The sequence below is a fragment of the Pollicipes pollicipes genome, unplaced genomic scaffold (assembly GCF_011947565.3).
Source record: "Pollicipes pollicipes isolate AB1234 unplaced genomic scaffold, Ppol_2.1 Scaffold_3087;HRSCAF=3621_pilon_pilon_pilon, whole genome shotgun sequence".
NCBI lineage: Eukaryota > Metazoa > Arthropoda > Thecostraca > Pollicipedomorpha > Pollicipedidae > Pollicipes > Pollicipes pollicipes.
Window position 1 is genome coordinate 14,365,084 of NW_023596225.1, and position 19,544 is coordinate 14,384,627.

At 63.9% G+C, this 19,544-nt stretch overlaps 1 protein-coding gene across 1 annotated transcript in view; it reads left to right on the top strand.

Annotated features, from left to right (window-relative positions):
- Positions 1 to 17,276, top strand: part of LOC119090387 (serine/threonine-protein kinase NLK-like) — a 38,695-nt gene extending 21,419 nt beyond the window's left edge. Inside the window, 8 exon segments of the mRNA XM_037213184.1 lie at positions 2,955 to 3,061; positions 10,660 to 10,745; positions 12,716 to 12,904; positions 13,209 to 13,319; positions 13,321 to 13,419; positions 15,684 to 15,882; positions 16,421 to 16,514; positions 17,062 to 17,276. Of these exon segments, the coding sequence (XP_037069079.1) occupies positions 2,955 to 3,061; positions 10,660 to 10,745; positions 12,716 to 12,904; positions 13,209 to 13,319; positions 13,321 to 13,419; positions 15,684 to 15,882; positions 16,421 to 16,514; positions 17,062 to 17,119 (943 nt within the window). The 3' untranslated portion in view covers positions 17,120 to 17,276.
- Positions 17,277 to 19,544: the final 2,268 nt, after the last annotated feature.

Consider the following 19,544-nt stretch of genomic DNA (forward strand, 5'->3'; position numbering starts at 1 on the left):
GGCTCTGCAGCCCCGCCACCCTGCCGAACACAGTGGCGTAGCCAGGATTTCGCCCAGCAGGGAACCAAATTATGGCATACGAGCCATTTTGTCCAATGGGTCTTCACTTCATCGCCAGAGGTTTGTTTTTGGACCCGGGAGCCTTTTTAGCCTCGGGATTTGATTTTAATGCATCGAGGGCGCATTTTTATGTTCTAGAAGCCGTACTATTATCTTAAGCAGGCAAGAAGTACTTGGCGTTCGGACTCATAGTGCCCCCGCAATCTCGAGAAGCGGAGGGTTTTTTGGGCTCTAGAGTATTTTGCTCTTCTCGGCTACACCGCTGGCCTGGTATGACGACGGTGAGCCACTGCTCCATTCGTCCAGTGGGGAGCCGGGGCCTCCTGTTATGACGCCGCGGCCCCGGCCCGGCCCGGAGAGAGAGGGCACTAGATCAGAGGCAGGGACGTAGGACCGGTCTGGGCAGGCCGTCCCTCAGACCGTCTCAGCGGTGTAAACAGGTGGGCCGGGCTGGGCTTCGGGCCGCGGAGCCAGGCCGGGGACGTGTGGCCGGCCGGCTGGTGGGCCGGACCGGGCTGCGGGCCGCGGAGCCAGGCCGGGGACGTGTGGCCGGCCGGCTGGTGGGCCGGACAGGGCTGCGGGCCGCGGAGCCAGGCCGGGGACGCGTGGCCGGCCGGCTGGTGGGCCGGGCTGGGCTGCGGGCCGCGGAGCCAGGCCGGGGACGCGTGGCCGGCCGGCTGGTGGGCCGGGCTGGGCTGCGGGCCGCGGAGCCAGGCCGAGGACGCGTGGCCGGCCGGCTGGTGGGCCGGGCCGGGCTGCGGGCCGCGGAGCCAGGCCGGGGACGTGTGGTCGGCCGGCTGGTGGGCGGGCCGGGCTGCGGACCGCAGAGCCAGGCCAGGGACGCGTGGCCGGCCGGCTGGTGGGCCGGGCCGGGCTGCGGGCCGCGGAGCCAGGCCGGGGACGCGTGGTCGGCCGGCTGATGGACCAGGCCGCCCGGCCCGGCTCACCAGCCGGCCGACCACGCGTCCCCGGCCTGGCTCCGCGGCCCGCAGCCCTGTCCGGCCCACCAGCCGGCCGGCCACACGTCCCCGGCCTGGCTCCGCGGCCCGCAGCCCGGCCCGGCCCACCAGCCGGCCGACCACGCGTCCCCGGCGGCGCTCCTTCGGTCCGGCCCACCAGCCGGCCGGCGCTCGGCCCCGGCGGCGCTCCCTCGGTCCGGCTCACCAGCCGGCCGACGCTCGGCCCCGGCGGCGCTCCCTCGGTCCGGCCCACCAGCCCGCCGGCGCTCGGCCCCGGCGGCGCTTCCCCGGCCTGCGCGCAGGAGCGCCGCTGCCACCCAATGCCAGGCCGCCGATAGCTACGCAGCGTTCAGGGATAATGCTAGCGGCACAGGTGCGCCCAAGGCGGAGGATGGCGCTACTGCACCGCGTCTGGTAGCTATGGCAACCGAGTTGTCATAGGAGTGGGGGGAACACCCAAGCCGTAATGTTGGGCTTAATGACGTTCGTGTTGGTATTTCGCTGTGTTTACTGAGCTTCGTGGCTGAGTCCACTGGTAGAAGCAGCTTGAAGTAAGCGAACTCCCTAAGCAATTGGTTGTGGTCTGTGTTGCTCTTGGAGAGCAGTGTGAGGCCCAGATACCATTGCGTGTTGTGCAAATGCCAGGCGCGTCGGGCTGCGGTTAGTACGCTAGCACTTGTGCTTCTCGCTGATAAAGTGAACTGTATTTAGCGTCCACAAAATTGGACATGTCTGTCTTCAAAGATTGGCAATTGGGTTAGTGATATGGTTAGCGATAAGCGATCGCTCATGCAGTCAAACTGCATATAGGGAAATCGCTCGTCCATTCCAACTGTGATACGTTTGTGTGAGGCGGAATATCTTGGGCCATTCCCAGGAAAAGTACTTGTCAGATGAACGTCTAGCTTGGAGAACAATGAAAACACAGAGATCTTGTGTTAGATTTTCGTCAGCAGGCTAGTTTTAAGTTCGGCGTGGTGTCGAAGTTCCCCCACCGCACCGCGACAGCTGGGGCCTGGCTGAGATATGCGATGAATCACGCCTCGAAAGCCACTTTTTAATCGTGCTCGTCACGTACATTGTCGAAACCTGGTAAACATGCTGTGGGCCGTGCTGATTCGGCTCCAGGGAGAGACTGCCTGCTCTGGGCCGCGCTGATTCGGCTCCAGCGAGAGACTGCCTGCTCTGGGCCGTGCCGATCCGGCTCCAGCGAGAGACTGCCGCGGGGGAGCATGGCGGCTGCTGTCATCAGTCGCCGATCTCGGTAGCGCCCGCCAGCCGCGGTGGGCGCTGCTCCGGCCGTCAGACCGATCCGCGGCGGCCGACTCCGGCTTTGGACCGGCGCCGTCACTACCTGTGAGCGCCAGCCGCGGTCGTGTTTCAGGCTCGCTCTCTCTGGGTATTGATCTGCCGGCGCTAATCTGCCCCGACTCGGCGCCGGCAACCGGTGGTGTAAAACGCCCGTAACGGTGCAGCTGCGAGGGGTGAGCCGCAGGGCTCCGCGGCCGGCGCCGACTGGCTGGCGGGCCGGTCCCGTGGCACGTGTGGGCTGCCGCCCAGCCGGGTGGCGCTCCACCTGGCTCTGGCCGTGGCCACACTCAGACGACACTTGAGGCTTTGGGGTGGTAATATAACGTCAATCTTGTCGTTGCCGTATTGGATGATGGGTTTGCGTGTGGCAGTCGGCTGGGCGGATGGTCGCGGACGGACCTGACGGGCTGGCGGGGGGGGGGGGGGGGGGGGGCGCTGCGCTGGGCGGCCGCCGGCCGGGGACGGGACCTGGGAGCATCGAGCGACCAGGTCAGCTCGCCGCGACAGGACACGACCACCTGTATGGTCTGAGGCATGACACGCCCGCCGGCTCTGGGTGTTGGTGGCCACCGGCCGGCCGTGCCGTGCCGTGCCGTGCGATCTCCTTGACCAGGCGCCGTGCAGATACGTGGTGACGGAGCTGATGCAGAGCGACCTGCACAAGATCATCGTGTCGCCGCAGCATCTGTCGGCCGACCACGTCAAGGTGTTCCTCTACCAGATCCTGCGAGGTGAGTGCGACGCTGGATCCGATACCCTGGCCTGGTCTGGTGTGTGGTCTGGTCTGATCTGATCTGGTCTGGTCTGGTCTGGTCTGGTCTGGTCTAAGGTCTGTCGCGCTCTGGTGGGTCGGCTGAGGGAAGGTCATGCTGTTGAGTAACGGCTCGGAAGCTATTCAATTATGGCGGCTGGTAGTTCTGATAGTTCTGATAGTTCAACTGTGTGTGGACCCCGGCGACCGTCAGTATGAGGGGGATGGGTGGGGGTGGAGGCGGAGGTGCTTCGCTCCTGCCAGGCCGTTGCCGACCGGCCGGCTTTGTCTTGCCCGTCCGAACGCTTGCTCCTCTCCCCGGCGGGCCGTGAGTATGTCTGTCTGTCTGTGCGTGTGTTTATGTATGTGTGTGTGTCTGTGTGTTGATGACGGCGGGCTCGGTCGTTGCCCGGTCGGCCGGGCCGGGCCAGACCGGCCGACCGGGGGAGGGGAGGGCAGATTGAACTCGCGAGCTCGGCTCCTATCGATTCTAGCCCTGTGGCATGGCGACGACCGGCCCGGCAACCCACTGCTGCCCTCTCGCCGGCGCTGGCCAACGACGCAGTCCCGGGTCACCTCAGCACACCGTCGCTCTCCTCCCGCCACCGGCTGGCGGCTCCGTCCTCTGTCGGCTCACTCGGCTCGCTTTCTGGTGGATCCCTGCAGGCTCCGGGCCCGTTTCCGATCATGGGCATGCCCTGATCACTCCCATTCTCTATTGCTTTTCTTGCTGGCTGTACGGGCTGGCCGGCCGGTCGCTTTTTGCGCTCATCTTTACAGAACATGATCTTTTTGCATTGTTTCTTGCGTTCGGCCTTCCCGGTCGGCCCTCCCGCCTCGCATTGTCTCCTGATGCAGCCCTGTCGCCTTGCCGCCTGCACTCCCGCGCTGGCCCCTATCTCGCACATCATGCTCGCCTTCCTCGGATCCCTTTTCTGATACACAATCCCTCTTCATCGCCCCTCCCCTCTCAGCAGCTTTCGCGCCGATGGTGGATACGTGGCAGTTGCTGGGCGCTGTGGGCTCGGCTCATTTCCCCGGCGGCTCGGCGTCGGTTAGATTTCCCTGTGATTGATTACAACGTCGGAACAGCGTAGGGGAAGCGGAGTCGGAGGACGGCCGCCGCCAGGGCCGGGTCGCGCCCGCTGGCCGCACTCGGTGGGGCGCGTCTGCCGGCTGCGATGGCTGCCGGCGTCGCACGGCTCGCGCTGGACCGAGGCGCGCTCCGGGATCGGGCGTTCCGACGGCGCTGGACTCGCGGGATGTGTCGTGTAAACTGATGGTTGTACAATGTCTACTGATGCCGAGATACGCGAAACGCTGGAAAGGCGGCATGTGCGGTGCGGTCGTGCTTTAGGCGGCAATTGTAATGAACCATTGCAAAGGAATGTCTGCTATGGCTGTCCCGACATGGGCTGCCAAATAGCACCCTTGTTTGTGTTAGTTTTTGTCTTAGTCGGGCGTCCAATTTGACGGGGAACCTTGGGATCAGCATCCGAATCGTCGCTAGACAGTCCCGTTCGGTCATCACCGACCTCGCCACGCGCGTGGTCCCAACGGCGGCACGCTCCGCTCCCGTCTGCCATCCCGGCAGCGTTGAGAGACCTCCGGCGGGCCAGGCGTTACCAGCCGGCCGCTCGCGGTGAAGGCGGGATTGTCTCCCTCGCGTCGGGGAAAACCGGCGGCTGCGGCGCTCGCCGGTCGCCGTTTGCCAGCTCGGCGGTCACCCGTGTGACCAGTGTGTGTGACACGGCTGGTTGCAGACATGGTCACACGAGTGGGGCCAGCTGCTGCTTGGCGACTGTTGGCGGCAGCGTTGTTCGGTGCTGGGCTCCTCGGTAAACGAGGGCTGTCTTGCCGTTCTCGCACGTTACGCGAGATAAACGCACGACGTCAGCCCGTGACGCCATAGGTTCCTCTGCACCCCCAGCAGTGTGCGCTCCATTGCTGTGAGCTCATCGGCGCCGCGCGCGTGGTGGGTGCTGTCGTCACAGACCTACCGACACGCGCCGTGGGCCTGTACCCGGCACGTGGTGACGACCGTGGCGGCCGGTCGGGTTCAGGCGGGCGGCGTGTGCGCTGGCGCGGCACACTCTGGCGCAAAGCTGGCCAGCATTTCGCCACCTATTTGTGTCAAGGCTGGTCGATGCGGAACGGGTAAATTGTTTTCCTTCGGCTGTTTCTCCCTAAAGGGACCTTTATGATGCGGCATAATTGCTTGGTTGCCGTTAATTGGACGCAATCATGAGTTGTAAGAGATAAATGATATCGCTCTCTCACATGACTTCAGCACGCTTTAACAGGCCAGTCTTTCCAAATTGACACGTAGTTCCATGAGGAGGCCAGCTCTGGTTTGCAACATTCAAATCTCAAGAACTGCATTGTTCCGTCCTCTGGCGTTGGTCGCGGTCTTCCAACAGCGAACGCTGGTCGTTCCAGGTGTGTGCCCACCTGTCTGTGCTTGACCCTGTGGCTGGCCTGCGATCTGGCCGCTTTTGAGCACCAGTCCCAGTCATCCGAACTGGCTCGTGCACCAGTCCGAGTCATCCGAACTGGCTCATGCACCAGTCCGACTCATCCGAACTGGCTCGTGCACCAGTCCGAGTCGTCCGAACTGGCCCGCAGTCGGATGCCGTAATGGAGACTCGCATGTTTGGCGTGCATGGTTGGAGGAGTGCTTACGGTACCCTTGTCAGGTCAGCACGGCGCCTTCTTTAAAGGGTGAACACATTCCGGCGAGTGGCCGACCGCCGGTTTTCGACCCGCGGACTGTTCTGCGTAAAGACAGATCCATCTGACGACATGAAACGAGGGCGCCAGGTTCCCACAGGCTGGGAAACCATTGTGTCCATTGCAATAGCCAGGCTGCCGTCCTGTATTTCTCGACAGCTTTCAGCAGTGTCATTTTTTATTGTGCAAGGGATGACTTATCGCCGGCTGACCGGCTTTTGCAAGTTTCCACGGTGCTGGAATAGTCGAGACGAGTTTTGGACTGTGCCTCAACATGCAACTGTCTTCACAATGTGGGTCAAGTTGCCAAACGTATCGGCACCCGGCTGTCAGGAGTGACGTCACGTCTGGTGTCACCTGGTCCGGCTTTGTCTGGGCGGCCGGCGCCGGCCCGTCCTCGCCGCCGCCTTTCGCCGCGCGGGACAGGGACGGGTCCGTCCGGCGACGCGCTGACAGCTCTGTTGCGAGACGCTGACAGGCGCCGTCACCGCGCGGCCGACCGCCGGCTTCTTGCGGCCCGGTCGAGGCCGGGCTCGGCGACGGCGACCGGCGCCTCGGCGCGCGGCCCCCGCGGCGCCGGGCGGCGCGCGGGTTGCGTGTGCCGGCGGCGGGTGACCACACAACACGCGCTGCGGTGCGGCCGGCCCCTGTCGCCGCCCGGCGGCCTTCGCCGCATGCTCCGCCGACCGTGTCGGGCAGTTGGCCGTCGGCCCAGCGGCGGCGAGCGTCTTGCCGGCGGTGCGAGCCGAGTCGCCGCTCCTGTGTCGGCCAGGCTGGCCACCACACGGGAATCGGCCGCCTCTCGATGTGCTCGGCACGTCGGACGGGGTTGGAACCCTCTTTTCGATGTACTGGGCACGTCGGACGTGGTTGGAACCCTCTTCTCGATGTACTGAGCACGTCGGACGTGGTTGGAACCCTCTTCTCGATGTACTGGGCACGTCGGACGTGGTTGGAACCCTCTTCTCGATGTACTGGGCACGTCGGGCGTGGTTGGAACCCTCTTCTCGATGTCCTCGGCACGCCGGGCGTGGTTGGAACCCTCCCTTGGCGGGAGTGATCGTTCGGCTGTGGTTAGAATCACTTCTGCTTTGGTGGGATCGGTCGCCCTGTTCGAGTAGCATTCCTGCCGCCTTGGCGGAGTCCTCTTGCGAATCCTCGCCCGTTGGGACGCGCGGCAGAGCGCTCATGCGCGGTGTTCTGCGGCGCTCTCCGAGGCGTGGACGGCACACCAGGCCTTGCGGCGCTGGACCGCGGTCGGGCTGGCGAAGGTTCGCCGCTCTGACCCGGATGTTGCACCCGCGGCCGGTCGGGCCCGCTCCGTGCCGGACGCCGGTGCGTGACGCCGGTCAGTGGGGAGGGGACGGGGAGGGGGGCAGGGTATCGTCAGTGGGTTGAGGGCCGTGCCGGAGGGCCGGCGTGAGGCCGGGCGCGCGCTTTGGTGCGTCCTGGGGACACGGCCGGCTGCGGCGGACAGACTGCTGCGCCCAATCGCCGCCCGCTCTCACAGGCAATCGCCGGTTTCGTAAACCCGACGTGCGTTCAGGCAGCGCGAGAACTTGACCCACATCCAGCCGCGTGTGGGCTTCACTCTCTTTCACCGGCCGCTTGCGCTGCCGGCCGCCGGCGGCGCCACCGTCGCGCCGCCCACCTCGCTTCGCCCATGGCCGGCCCGGCCCTGAACTTTACCTACTAAACTCGGGGAAACAGGTCATGTGTTACGTGTGCTACTGGGGCCGTGCCACGTGGATTTGCTGGGGACTGTCCCCGGACGGGACGTTTTGGACGGGCGAGTGTCACGTAAGGGCCCGTCCTGAAACGTTGGGTTTGGTGCTGTTTTGGTCGCGAGACCCTGTGACTCGACGACGCGCCGCCTTTTGGTAATCCGATCGGTGGTCAGTGGGCCGGCTACGCAGCCAGGGTCCGCTGTGGCGAACCGAACCGAACCCGCGCCGATGCGCGACATGTGGCCCGGCTCCCCCGCGTACCGGCGTCTTGTTTTGGCTCTGGGCAGCAGGTGGGCGCACGCGACCCGTGCTGCCCTCTGCGTCGCCGGCCGCCGGATCGGGTCTCGCGGGGACGCTCTCCGCGGAGGGGACGCTGCCCGTTGGCGGCCGCGCGCCCGGCGCCCGCGCGCCCGGCCCGGCGCCCGTTCGGCCTGCTTTCCGCCGGCCGTGGAAAGTGCGTGGCAGCAGAGAAACCGGGCAGCGACGACCGTGAGCCGCGAATTCACATGGCGGCTGTTGTGACAGATGTACGCGCGGCAGCACAAGACCGTCTCCGCCATTGTCGCCACCGAACTCCGCTTTCGTGCGGGAAACAATGCGGCGCGTCCTGGCGTCGACAGCAGAGAAACCGGCCGGCCGCCGACGCCGGCAGCGTCCGGCCGGCCCGACGCTCGGCCGCTGGTGGCGTCCGTAGACTGCACGAGGGCTCCTTTGTTGTAGAGGTGCTGGCGTCGCGGCGCGCAGCGTTCCTCACTGTGTCGGCTATCATGGCCTCTGCAGTGTCTGCCACAGGGCCGGTCTTGTGTATGTCTTCTCGCTGTGCGGGACTTGTGACCTTGGTGGCGCCTCCTGTCAAGGGAGCGCCCGTTCCCTCCGCGGACCGCGGACCGAGACCCTAACCGGCTGAGCGCCGGTGCGCGGGCCGCCCCCTTCGCCGCCGGCTGTTGTAACGTGTGGGCAGAACGCGCCGCCGCGTTGGTCAGCGTGCGCCGAGTGGCGCCGCCTCGGTTGACTTTCGTCAGCGCGGCTTCTCACGGCCGGCGGCGGGCGCCAGGCTCGCGCGTGGGCCGGCGCCCGCCGCCGGCCGGACGTTCCTTGAGCGCCGGCCTCGGACGGCACTCGAGCCCAGCTGCGGCGTCACATGTGATGACAGGAAGACCTGGCGGCGCGGCGCTGGGCGTTCGGCCGGGTCGGTCGGTCGGCCGCGCCGGGTGGTGCCGACTGTCCCCGCGCCGGTCCGGGCTAGTGTGGCTGGTGTCGCGGCCTGGCTCGGCCGACCGCAAGAATGGCGCCGCATCTACGTCCGCCGGCCGCTTGTAAGACCGCCGGCCGGCTGCGGCGGGAAAGGTGTCCGTCGGGGCAACGGTGTCGGCCAGAGCAGAGCAGCCTCCTCCAGTCGTCTGGGGATCAGCGACGGCCGCTGACAGTGGGGCTGTTGTCGCTAACGCCGGAGGTCAGGCGGATCTACGCGCCGCTGACCTTGCCGGGCCGGCGGCGCCCCGGACGCGGCGGAGATGCCAGTGGTGAAGTGGTATGCCGCCGCCGCCGCCGCCGCCGGTGGTCCTTTCAACTGGCGGCGTCGGCCGCGTGCGGCGAGCTGCTGGCGCACGACTGCTGACGAGTCAGATGGTGTCTCTCTCTCTCTCTCTCTCTCTCTCTCTCTCTCTCTCTCTCTCGCTCTCTCTCTCTCTCTCTCTCTCGCTCTCTCCCTCTCTCTGGTGGTCAAGGAGGATGTGCCCATCTCCTGCTTTGGGCGATCGGTTAAGCTGGTTGCCGTTGCGATCAGCTGCCCGCAATGAGATGCGGACACATTTGATATGCACCAGCAGGGAGTGAGAGGGAAAGTGTAAGGAAGCTCTGAAGGCAAGTGTTGTAACTTCAATAGCCCTTTGTCCTCTATGCTGCACCCACTTGCATCAGTTTGCGGTGTATAGAATGCTTCTCCGAAGGGAAGAAGTAGACTGCCTCTCTATGCACTGAATGCTTCCTTGCATTATCGCCATTTCCGCAAGACATAGCTGAGGAGTATTTCCGTCTTTTGGGCTGACTGGGATGACAGTGCTTACGTGACACACGCGCCAGGGTGACAGTGCCAACGCCAACATGACGCACGCTTGCGCTCATGGAACCCGCTGATTAGTCACCAGATTACGGCAGTTTTCCCGTCTTAGGACTGAACTCCCCGTCCTGACCAACCGCACCAGTCACCAGGACCAACCACACCAGTCACCAGGACCAACCACACCAGTCAATAGGACCAACCATACCAGCCACCAGGCCCAACCGCCCACGCCAGTCCCGCCCACCGCGTCCGACCCATCCCCCAGCTCCCCAGGGCAGCGTGCGGGTTGGCGTCAGCGGAGGCGCGCGTCCGCTGACGCCGGCGGGCGGCGGGCCGCCGGCGGTGGGCGGCGGCGAGCACGGCCGCGCCGGCGTGGGACTTGTGAAAGGGAGGGTCGTGAGGGCGCCGGACACGCTCGGGCGAGCCGCGCCGGCCCGCACCGCCGTAGTGTGGCCTTGCGCGGCCTGGCCGCCCGGCCGCCAGCCGCACGGCGAGAGGGCGGGCGGCGATCAATAGTTGGAAATAGCAGCGGCCAGCCGCCGTCGCCGGCCCGCCCAGCTGAGTGCCGCCCTGGCCGGCTCACGCACCCTCGCCCCGCCCGGCCCCGCCTCGGTAGCACGGGCATTGTCCGTGCGCCTTTGTTTGCGTTTGCGGCCATGCGGGCGGGTGTATTGGGACATCGTAACGAATGGGCACCACCGTAATGCGCGCTGTCACTGGTCACGCTCAGGGGACGCTGGGAGCCGTGCGCCGGCTCTTGCGGGCTTGTGCGTGTGTGCGTGTGCGTGTGCGTGTGGGTGTGGGTGTGCTCTCGTGTGACGTACTGACATATTTTTTTCCGAAAGCGAACATGTGATGAGGGCGATTGTTCACAGCGGGTGTACTCGTGACACGTTTCGATAATGGTGCGGCTCCCTTGTCGGCTCTCGGGAGTGCGTGGTGTGCGTTTGTTGTTACGGCCGCCTGTCCAGCGGGTGTTCGTTCGAATGTGTACGGGCGTGTTCGCACGTCGCCGTCGGTGCCCCGTGCGCCTGCGCTGACCCCGGTCTCGCCTTGCAGGCCTCAAGTACCTGCACTCCGCCAAAATACTTCATAGAGATATCAAGCCGGGTAACCTGCTGGTCAACTCTAACTGTGTACTGAAGGTGAGCTCCCGACTCGTCCCGGCCGCCCTCAGCGGCGGCGCGGCGGCAGGCAGCCCCGGCCGCCCCCGGCCCGCCCGACACCGGCAGCGACCCACTCTCCCGCCCCACGCGGTTCGTGCAAGAAGCGCGCGCAAAAAACGGTCCGCCTTTGTGGTGCGGCGGGTCGGCCTGCGCCGGCCGGCGCGACCGGCGCAGGCCGCGATCTGTTTGCCCTCCGCTGGCCGGTAACTGGGGCAGGCGGCGCCGAGCCTTGGTGCGCTCGCGTCGGTCGGCGGCACTTTCACTGGCCGGCCGGCCGTCGACGCATTGTGCGCGGGCGCTGGTCGGCGGCGTCACCCTTGAGGGGTTCTCAGGCGGCCGTGTCCTCGCGGCCGGCCGTTTCCAGCCGCGTCGCCCGCAGGTTTTCAGGGCGGCCCCGGCGGGGGGCCGGCTCCGGCGCCCGCCAGTGGGAACTGGCTTCGGACTGGGTGGGAGGCGGGACGGGACGCACTGAGATACACGAGCGGGCGCCGAGCGCGGCAGTTCCGTCGGCGGGCGCCGAGCTCAGCTGCCCCCACTGACGATTATGACGCGCACTGCAAAGTCGCTTCGCCGGTCTTCCGTCACCCGTTCGTCCGCAGTAGGGCTCGATGACGCGCCGGGGTGACCGTCACGCGGGTCACGTGACTCACGTGTAGCGTCCGGCGCACGTGTAACGGTCTGGTGTTAGGTCATGGTCGGGACCAGCCCGAGGTCTGAGTCAGGCGCCGGGCCTTCCGCCAGCGGCCAGCTTTGACTCAGGCGGCTCGGTGAACGCCGCCGGGCGATCCAGCAAGCAGCAGCTGACGAGCCGTGCCTGCTCCATGGCTGTCCGTTTCACCAGGAAATGGACCGTGCTCACGCGGCCGCCCTTCCGGGAAATTCGAGACATGCTCGGAAATGGGATCGACAGGTTAGCGCACGTGGCTGTCGGTCCAGCTGCCGCCAGCCGGTCTTTGTCGGCAAGTCGGACTGATTGGATCGGCTCATGCGAACCACTCAACGGGGGCAGGAGCGAGGATGGCCGAGATTTAGATGGCATCGGACCGGGAATGGAGCGGACCGAACCAAAGCCCGGCCGACCGCCGGCGACCGACGAAGCAGCGGGCGCCGCTCCTGACCGCCTCCGTCGCGCCGGTCCGCACAAAGAGGCGTGCACCCGTCGCCACGTGGACAAAGGGCTGCATTGCGCGCGTGGCCGCGCGACGGCCGGCGGCCGTGTTGCTGCAGCGGCGCTGATTTATTAAAACGGCGGACGAGCGGCGCTCTGTCGGCGCCGCGCTCGGAGCGCGCCGAGCGCCGTGGCCTCTGCAGCGGCCTCCGGTCGGATGGCCGGCCGCGGCGGCGATAGCGGGCCCGATTAGCGCGCCGGTGCCCGCTTTCCAAACGCGGCCGCCGGTATCTCGTCATCCACGGAGCGGGCGGCCTGCAGTTTCCTCGCTGATGTCAACGGCCGGCCGGCTGGCTGTCGCGGGCCGGGCGCCGTTTCCCCGTTACTGACAGTGCTGGGATTTGCCGGCGCTCGGAGAAAGCCGCGTGGAGCTCGTGCTGTCAGAAACAAAGGCTAGGTGCATGCCGCTGCGGTGGGCGGGATGTATCATATCAAATATCGTGCTGGAGCGTAATACCCTTACATCAACCACGAAGCCATTCAGCTAGTTGTGATAGAGCGCTGACGTGCGACGCTAGGCTTCGAACGGTTTTCTATAAACGTACTCGGCCTGCTCCTGAACAAAGACTCGTCTGCGCTGTTCAGGTGACTGGCTCTCGCTGCTGGTGTGTTGACGATCCAGCCGCGCACCTGGCCGCCTCTCGCGATGCGGCTGTTGATGACCAGTGTTCATCCCCGTGATGTTTCTGGCGGCGCCCATGTCCGCCGCAGCAGTCTGCCCACCTGTCACGCCCCCCCCCCCCCCCCCTGTGACGCACCTGACCCGTCCCGTCCGCCGCAGATCTGCGACTTTGGGCTGGCGCGGGTGGAGGAGCCGAACCGGCGCCGCCACATGACCCAGGAGGTGGTGACGCAGTACTACCGGGCGCCCGAGATCCTGATGGGCGCCACCCACTACGACGCGGCCGTTGACATGTGGTCGGTGGGCTGCATCTTCGCCGAGCTGCTCGGCCGCCGGATACTGTTCCAGGTGGGCGTCGCACAGCGCTGCTGTCGGACCGCGGACACGGACGGTGGGAGGCGGTCCCTGAGGTCCTGCGTCACGTGTTCATTGAAGGTTGCCAAGCCACGCCCACCCCGTCACACTCACGCCCATGCGGGCCCTGTTGGGGCTGGTCTTGGCCACAGTTTCAGGGCTGTGTTCAGTTGACTCGTGTTTCGGTGCGTTACTTAGTCGTGCGTCTAGTATCGGTCCGCGCTAGAAGACACTGGGCCTGACAGCGACTCTATCAGCAACGAATGTGATCTGACCTAACGTGACCCGGCATCGGCAGGCGTCAACGCCCATCCAGCAGCTGGAGCTCATCACAGACCTGCTGGGCTCGCCGGGCGCCGACGACATGCTGACGGTGTGCCAGGGCGCGCGCCAGCACATGCTGCGTCGGCCCCTACAAGCCGGCCTCGCTGCACGTGCTCTACAGCCTCTCCAGCCAGACAAGTCCGGACGCCGTCCACCTGCTGGCGCAGATGCTCGCCTTCAACCCGGTCAGTGGCGACCGGTGATGTTTATTTACCCAGCGCCGTGTGACCGCGCGTTGGTCTCGCTCGCCTGCGCGCCCGGCTGTGCCGCCTCTGCTCCGGCCGGGGGGCGTACGATCCTCTGCCGTGGCCAGCTCCCGTCCGCGTGTCGTCGTGCCTCTTCGCGTGGCCCCACTGCAGCCTGCTCTGCGGTAAGCCTGCCGTGGCCGCCGCGAGAACATCCGCTGCGCGGCGCGCCGTACGGTCGGCTCGGGGATGAGGCCGAGTCGGCCAGGCGGCTGCCATACCGCGGTAGTGCCGACAGCCCCTCCAAATGCGATGGGGGTGGGGGGATGGCACGCTGACCATAGGGGCCAGCGGTACAGGGGAGCCGATGCGTCCGGTGAGGGGAGCGGGAGGAAGCTAAGCCCAGCGGCTACCTCAACTAGTGATTACCCTCTGGGGACAAATGAACTCCAGTCGATATGACAACGAAGGGGGAGGGGGGGCACATGTGTGTGGGCGAGGTCCACACGTGCGTGTGTTCATCTTCAGGTGTGTCGTTTGTGTTGATATCACGGCTTACGCCTCGTCCCAGTCTGTACAGCTGGGCCGAGACACAACGCATCCCCGTCCAGTGGGTGGACCGGGGCTCTGTGGTGTGACTCACCGTCCTAGCGACATCTGCCCAGTGTTTCCCCACTCGCGTGAGGCCGGCGACGGCCACCGGTGCGTAGCTGCCATCCGTGCCCCGACCGAGAACGATCAGCTCCTCGCGCACGGCGGCGCACGCCAGACGGGCGCGGCCGTGCGCCGCCGCCGGGGTCGGGTCAGATAGCCGTCCGGGCGCGCCGGCGTCGCCTCCCGACACCCCTCCCCCAGCGGCGCTCTGTGCCGGCGGCTGGCCGACGCCGCGCCTGTCCCGGCCGTACGGGTGGGCAGGTGGCGTGCCTTCCGACGCGCGCCGCGTGTTGTGTGCGAATGCTTTACGGTCGGCTAGCCGGCTCGCTTGGTGCGGACTATCTGGCCACCGAGCCGTCTCCTATAATGACGCCTCGTGCGCGCACGTGTCGCGGTCGGCCGGAGGTGGGACGCCGGTGACGTCCGCACACTGCCAGACGAGTGAAGCCTCGGATCGCAGCGGATGGCGGCAACAAAAACACTGAGGCTTCGGCGGGCGCGGGCCCGGCCGCCGGCTGATGTTGGCGGACGGATTACCCGATAGATAACATCGTGTTCTTGTCGGTTCCGGAAGCGGACGTCCAACTCAAGGACCGTGACTTTCCAATGTGTGCAACGACCGCGCCGCTGAAGGACGGACCGGGCCGGCCGCGGCGTGGCACTGGACTGGCCAGGGGTCGGCCGGTGGGGCGCCAGGGAGCGGCCGGCCCGCCCGACCACCTCCGCGGCCGTGAGGCAATCGGGACAGGTCACAAGGCCTCCTCTGTTGCTGGGAGCCGGCCCAGCGCAACCGCTCCACAACGGCCCGCTCGTGCGCCCGTTCGGTGAGAGGCGACATCTGCCGATGTAGCCGCCAGGGCCTCACGTAACCCGCTGCACGTGCCTTAACCGGCGGGCTTATCTGATTCCGTAAGGCCTCGGGGACCACCCGTGACCGGGCCCGCACAGAGAGCAGTTGGGACAGGACAGCTCTCCGACCGCCCGCGTCACACTTCAAAACTACGCCGCACCGCACTGACGTCAAGCCAAAGCACGCCTTGCGCGGCATCCGTGTGGGCTCCGTTACGCCTACTCCGTGCACACGTGCCCGACAGGCGCTTATGCTGTTCCGGTGTGCGTTATTTATGACCCGTGCGGATCGGCGTGCTGGCAGTACACGGCGGCCGGTGCGCCGGACCGCCGTGCGACGGTTTGTCGAGCGGCGGTCGTGGCTGCCGCCCGCCGGCGCCGGACCGTCCGTCCGGGCCGTCCGTCCCGCCGTCCGGGCCGTCCGTCCTGCCGTCCTCCTGTCACTCTTCAGCCCGCCGCGGACTCAACTGCTTCTCGGTGCCGTGCTGCGCAGTGTCGTGCCACGCTGTGCTGTGCTGTGTTGTGTTTGGCATTGCCATGTTATGTCATGCGATATCGTGCTATGATATGCCATGCAGACTGGCGCCCTGTCTCCGGGTTAAGCGTTCCTGGTGCACTGTACTGCGCTGTGTTGTGCTATACTGTGCTGGTCGGCACTCAGTCCGTGAGGGAGACGGCTTTTCCACGCTGCGCTGCGTTGTGTTGCACTCTGTGCCGTGCCGTGCCGTGCCGTGCCGGGCTGACCGGCGCGTCGTTCCCAGGGGAAGCGGCTGCGTGTGACAGACGCCCTGAGTCACCCGTACCTGGACGAGGGCCGGCTGCGCTACCACGCGTGCATGTGCCGCTGCTGCTGGTCGTCCGGGCCGCAGCGGCAGTACACCACCGACTACGAGCCGGCCGCCCATCAGCCGTTCGACGACACCTGGGAGCGCGAGCTCACCTCGGTCGTCCAGGTCAAAGGTGGGCAAGGGGGCGCGCGCGGCGCTGCTCGCCCGACGCCAGGCGGCGCTGCGAGCGGCAGAACACTGGTCGGTGTTCGTTGGCGTGTGGGTGGAACTGGGAAGCAGCGGGATGCAATGTGTAGGCACCGCTTGACGATGTTGCATCGCAACTGATTCTTGACAGCGTTGCAGATAATTTCGTCTGCATTTCAAATAAGCGCTACCTTAGTTCGGATAGTTCGCGCTATTGTGCGCTCTTGGTGATGAAACACTGTTGGTATTCTGGAAGGGCAGCGGCTTGAAAGGCACAAACATGCTTGACAAACGAATGTCGCATGAAGTGGTGCGGCTTAATTCGAAAAAATAGCGATGCTCTAGCATCTCCTTTCTGTCTTTTTTCGTCGCTGCCCTGTCGCTACCGGCAAGCGGGTGCCGGGTTTTTATGTCTGCTCGTCTAGTGTGACCACTGACCGCCTGTGTCGGCGGCCGCGCCCAGTCTCCGTGTCTCGCCGCTCAGTCTGTCCTCTGCTCTCGGCTGACTGCCTCCCTCCCGACAGACCGGATGCGTAAGTTCATCGTGAACCACATGAGCCCTGAGAAGGTTCCGCTCTGCATCAACCCCCAGTCGGCCGCCTACAAGAGCTTCGCCAGGTGAGTGTGCGATGCTCTGTTACGAGGCCGCTGGCAGGTGCTGTGGTTGGGCCGCTGCGCTCATTCCTCTCTCCAATGTTGCGCAAGGTGTTGGCCTTTCTGGTGCCGCGTTGTGCGGTGCGAGAGGCGTCCGGGTGTCACATTTTCGTTGGATCCGCGTCCGGCAAAGTTATGTTTGAGATAGACAGTTTGAAAAAAGATGAAGGCAATGGTAAGGTAAGGTAACCCGTACAGAGAATGCGTTCTCGTCGGAGAACGCGGACGTTTGTTGAGATGCGCGCTGTCTTTGGCTGTTTGTTTAGCATGTTGGCTGAACTTCGAGTCGGCCGCACGCAGCAGCAGCCCTGTTTCTGTCTTGCCTTGGCTGCTGGACAGTGGACACAGCACAGTGGCAGGCTTGTTTGGGTCATCACAAGGCACAAACGCACCTTAGCGGATATCGTGATAATGTATTATTTGGAGTAGCGCACATGGGACTGGCAGAGGGCAGCGCCGTGATTTTCGTTTCAATATTTTACCCGCGTTCTGACCGGTCGCTCCTTTGCAGCTCGACGGTGGCGCACCCGAGCGAACTGCCGCCGTCGCCTCACCAGTGGGACGCGTGACGGCGCTGGTGACCTAGCCCCGCTCTCTGACCTCGACCGGGCATTGTCTCGCCGCCCTGCCCCCTCCCCCGACCGGACAGCACGGGCCGAGGCAGCGCCGCCTCCACTGCCGTTAGGTGATAAGCGCCGGTGCGCTGAGCGGGCGCGCACCGGCTCGCCGCGCCGCGCCGCGCCACGCCGCGCGCCGGCCGACTCGGCGCTCCGATCTCAATGGCGGCCGCGCCGCCCCCGCCTCTGCCGCTGCCGTCGTCCCCGCCGCCACGGCCGCGATCGCCGGCCCAGGATCTCGTGAATGATGCCGTTGAACTGGGACCAGCGCCGCGCGCGCGGGCGAATGGTGCGCCTCGCCGCGCGCGCGTGGATCTGTGTTGTGTGCGCGCGCTGGCCCGCCGGGCGCAGTGAAGCCGATGTGTCTGTCTTTCACTCGCGTAGCAGCTCCCCTCCGCCGGCCGCGCCCTCGGCCGCCTCATATCAGTCAGCCTGCCTCTAGTCGGGGCCGCGGTCGGCTGGCTGCCCGGCCCGGCGTCCGGCAGTCGTCAGCCCGGTCCGGCCTTAGCCGCCGCCGCGCCCCCTCTCATCTGTACATAGGTCGCTCGGACGTGCCGCGGTGCCCCTCTGACCCGACACAGCCCGACCTGACCTGACTTGACTCCGCGCGGGCTCGCGCGTTTTTTAGTCGCCGTGGTAGGTGCTCCGTAGTAAGCGTCTTCGTCGTTTCTACTTATTTTAGCTGTGTGTAGCGACTGGCCGGTTTTAGAATACGGGACGCTCGGAGTGCTCCCCGCCGCTCCCCACTAGGGTATTGTGTGAATGGTTTAGTTGCTTCCACGCCCGACCCCAAGTGCGACTTTCACGATGTCTGTGATGTAATTTACAATCAAATGCTGTACATTGTGTGCATACCGCTTCTAGGTGCGAATATCTCGAGGCGAACCTCCCGATAGTGTCTGATGAAATGCTCAAAAATGGCTAGACGGTTTTATGTGGGTTGCACGATCCTCGACCGACACACGAGTACGGTGGATGTTACTTCACTTATACGGCTAAGTGATGCAATTGTCGACTAATGATACACAGTGACCCGCCATCGAATGTAAAACATGTATATTAATACACTTTTGTATCGCCCGACAATGCGTTTGACGCCGGATGAGCTGTGGAAAGGCGGAAGCTGAGGGCTTCCGCCTTTTGATCCTCACGATGTCCGCTTTCGTAACACTTGGAAAAACTCTGGGGTGGGTGGATGGGGGGTCGAAGATGAAGGCCATCTAAAACGCAGTACATTGACATTTTTTAAAGAAATGAATACAACAAAGCGGTAACCATAGCGAAATTTGTTAGGTTGACTTTCGTGACACCTAGAGAAAAGTAACTTTAATGCCAAGGTAACACAAAGCGTGGCACCTTGGGGTTGGTTCATTTGCAAAACAGATGCGACAAATGGGTTTCACATTGGTGCTCGTGATGTCCACTTCAAGAACATGTGCAAAACAAAACCCAAGGTCAAAGGACGGGGTCACAAAACGCGGTATCCTGGCATGTATTCGTTTACAAAGGACATCTAACAAGTTGGATAGCATAGTGATGCTCATGATGTTCACTTTTGTCACACTTCAAAAACAGCTTTCAAGGTCAAATGTCAAGTTAACAAAAAACGATACTCCAGCATGCATTTGTTTACCAAAGAAATACAAGAAAATATATGTCTTATTGATATAAGTGATGTCTGCCTTCGTCACATGTGGAAAAACAAGCCTAAGGTCAGGGGGTAAAGTCACTCAAAATACGGCATTCTGGCACGTATTCGCTAACTTAAAAATTCATTTAAACGGTATCATATTGATGCTCCAGATGCCTGCTTTTGTCATACTGGGAAAATATGAAGGTCAAGGTCACACAAAACGCGCATTCCTGATATTCATTTATCTATAAAAGATATGCAACAAATAGGCCATAAAAATGATCAATATGATGTCCGTCTTCGTTTCCCTTGGTAAAACCAGCTCAAAAGTCAATGTGAAACGTTGAGCTCACACAAAACGCGGTACTTCGGTATCTATTTGTTCGTTAAAGAACAGGACAACATGTCTATCATAGTTGTGCTCGTGATGTCTTTTTACGTCACATCTAGAAAAAGTGCAAGTGCAACAAACGCTGACACCATGAGTATGAATATTCGCACGATTGTTGTATCTCCTTACTAAACAAATAAATGGTAGGGTACGGTACGGCGGTTTGTGCCACCTTGACCTCTCACCTTGAAAGTTGATTTTTTTGCACGTGTGACGAAACCAGGCACCACGAGCATATCCAGTAAACAATTTTTGTTGATCTTAGGTAAACTAATAAATTCTGGGGTGTCGTATCAGTTCGACACATTTTTGTCGCATTTCTTCGTTAACAAAGAAATGGTAGTGTAGTGCGC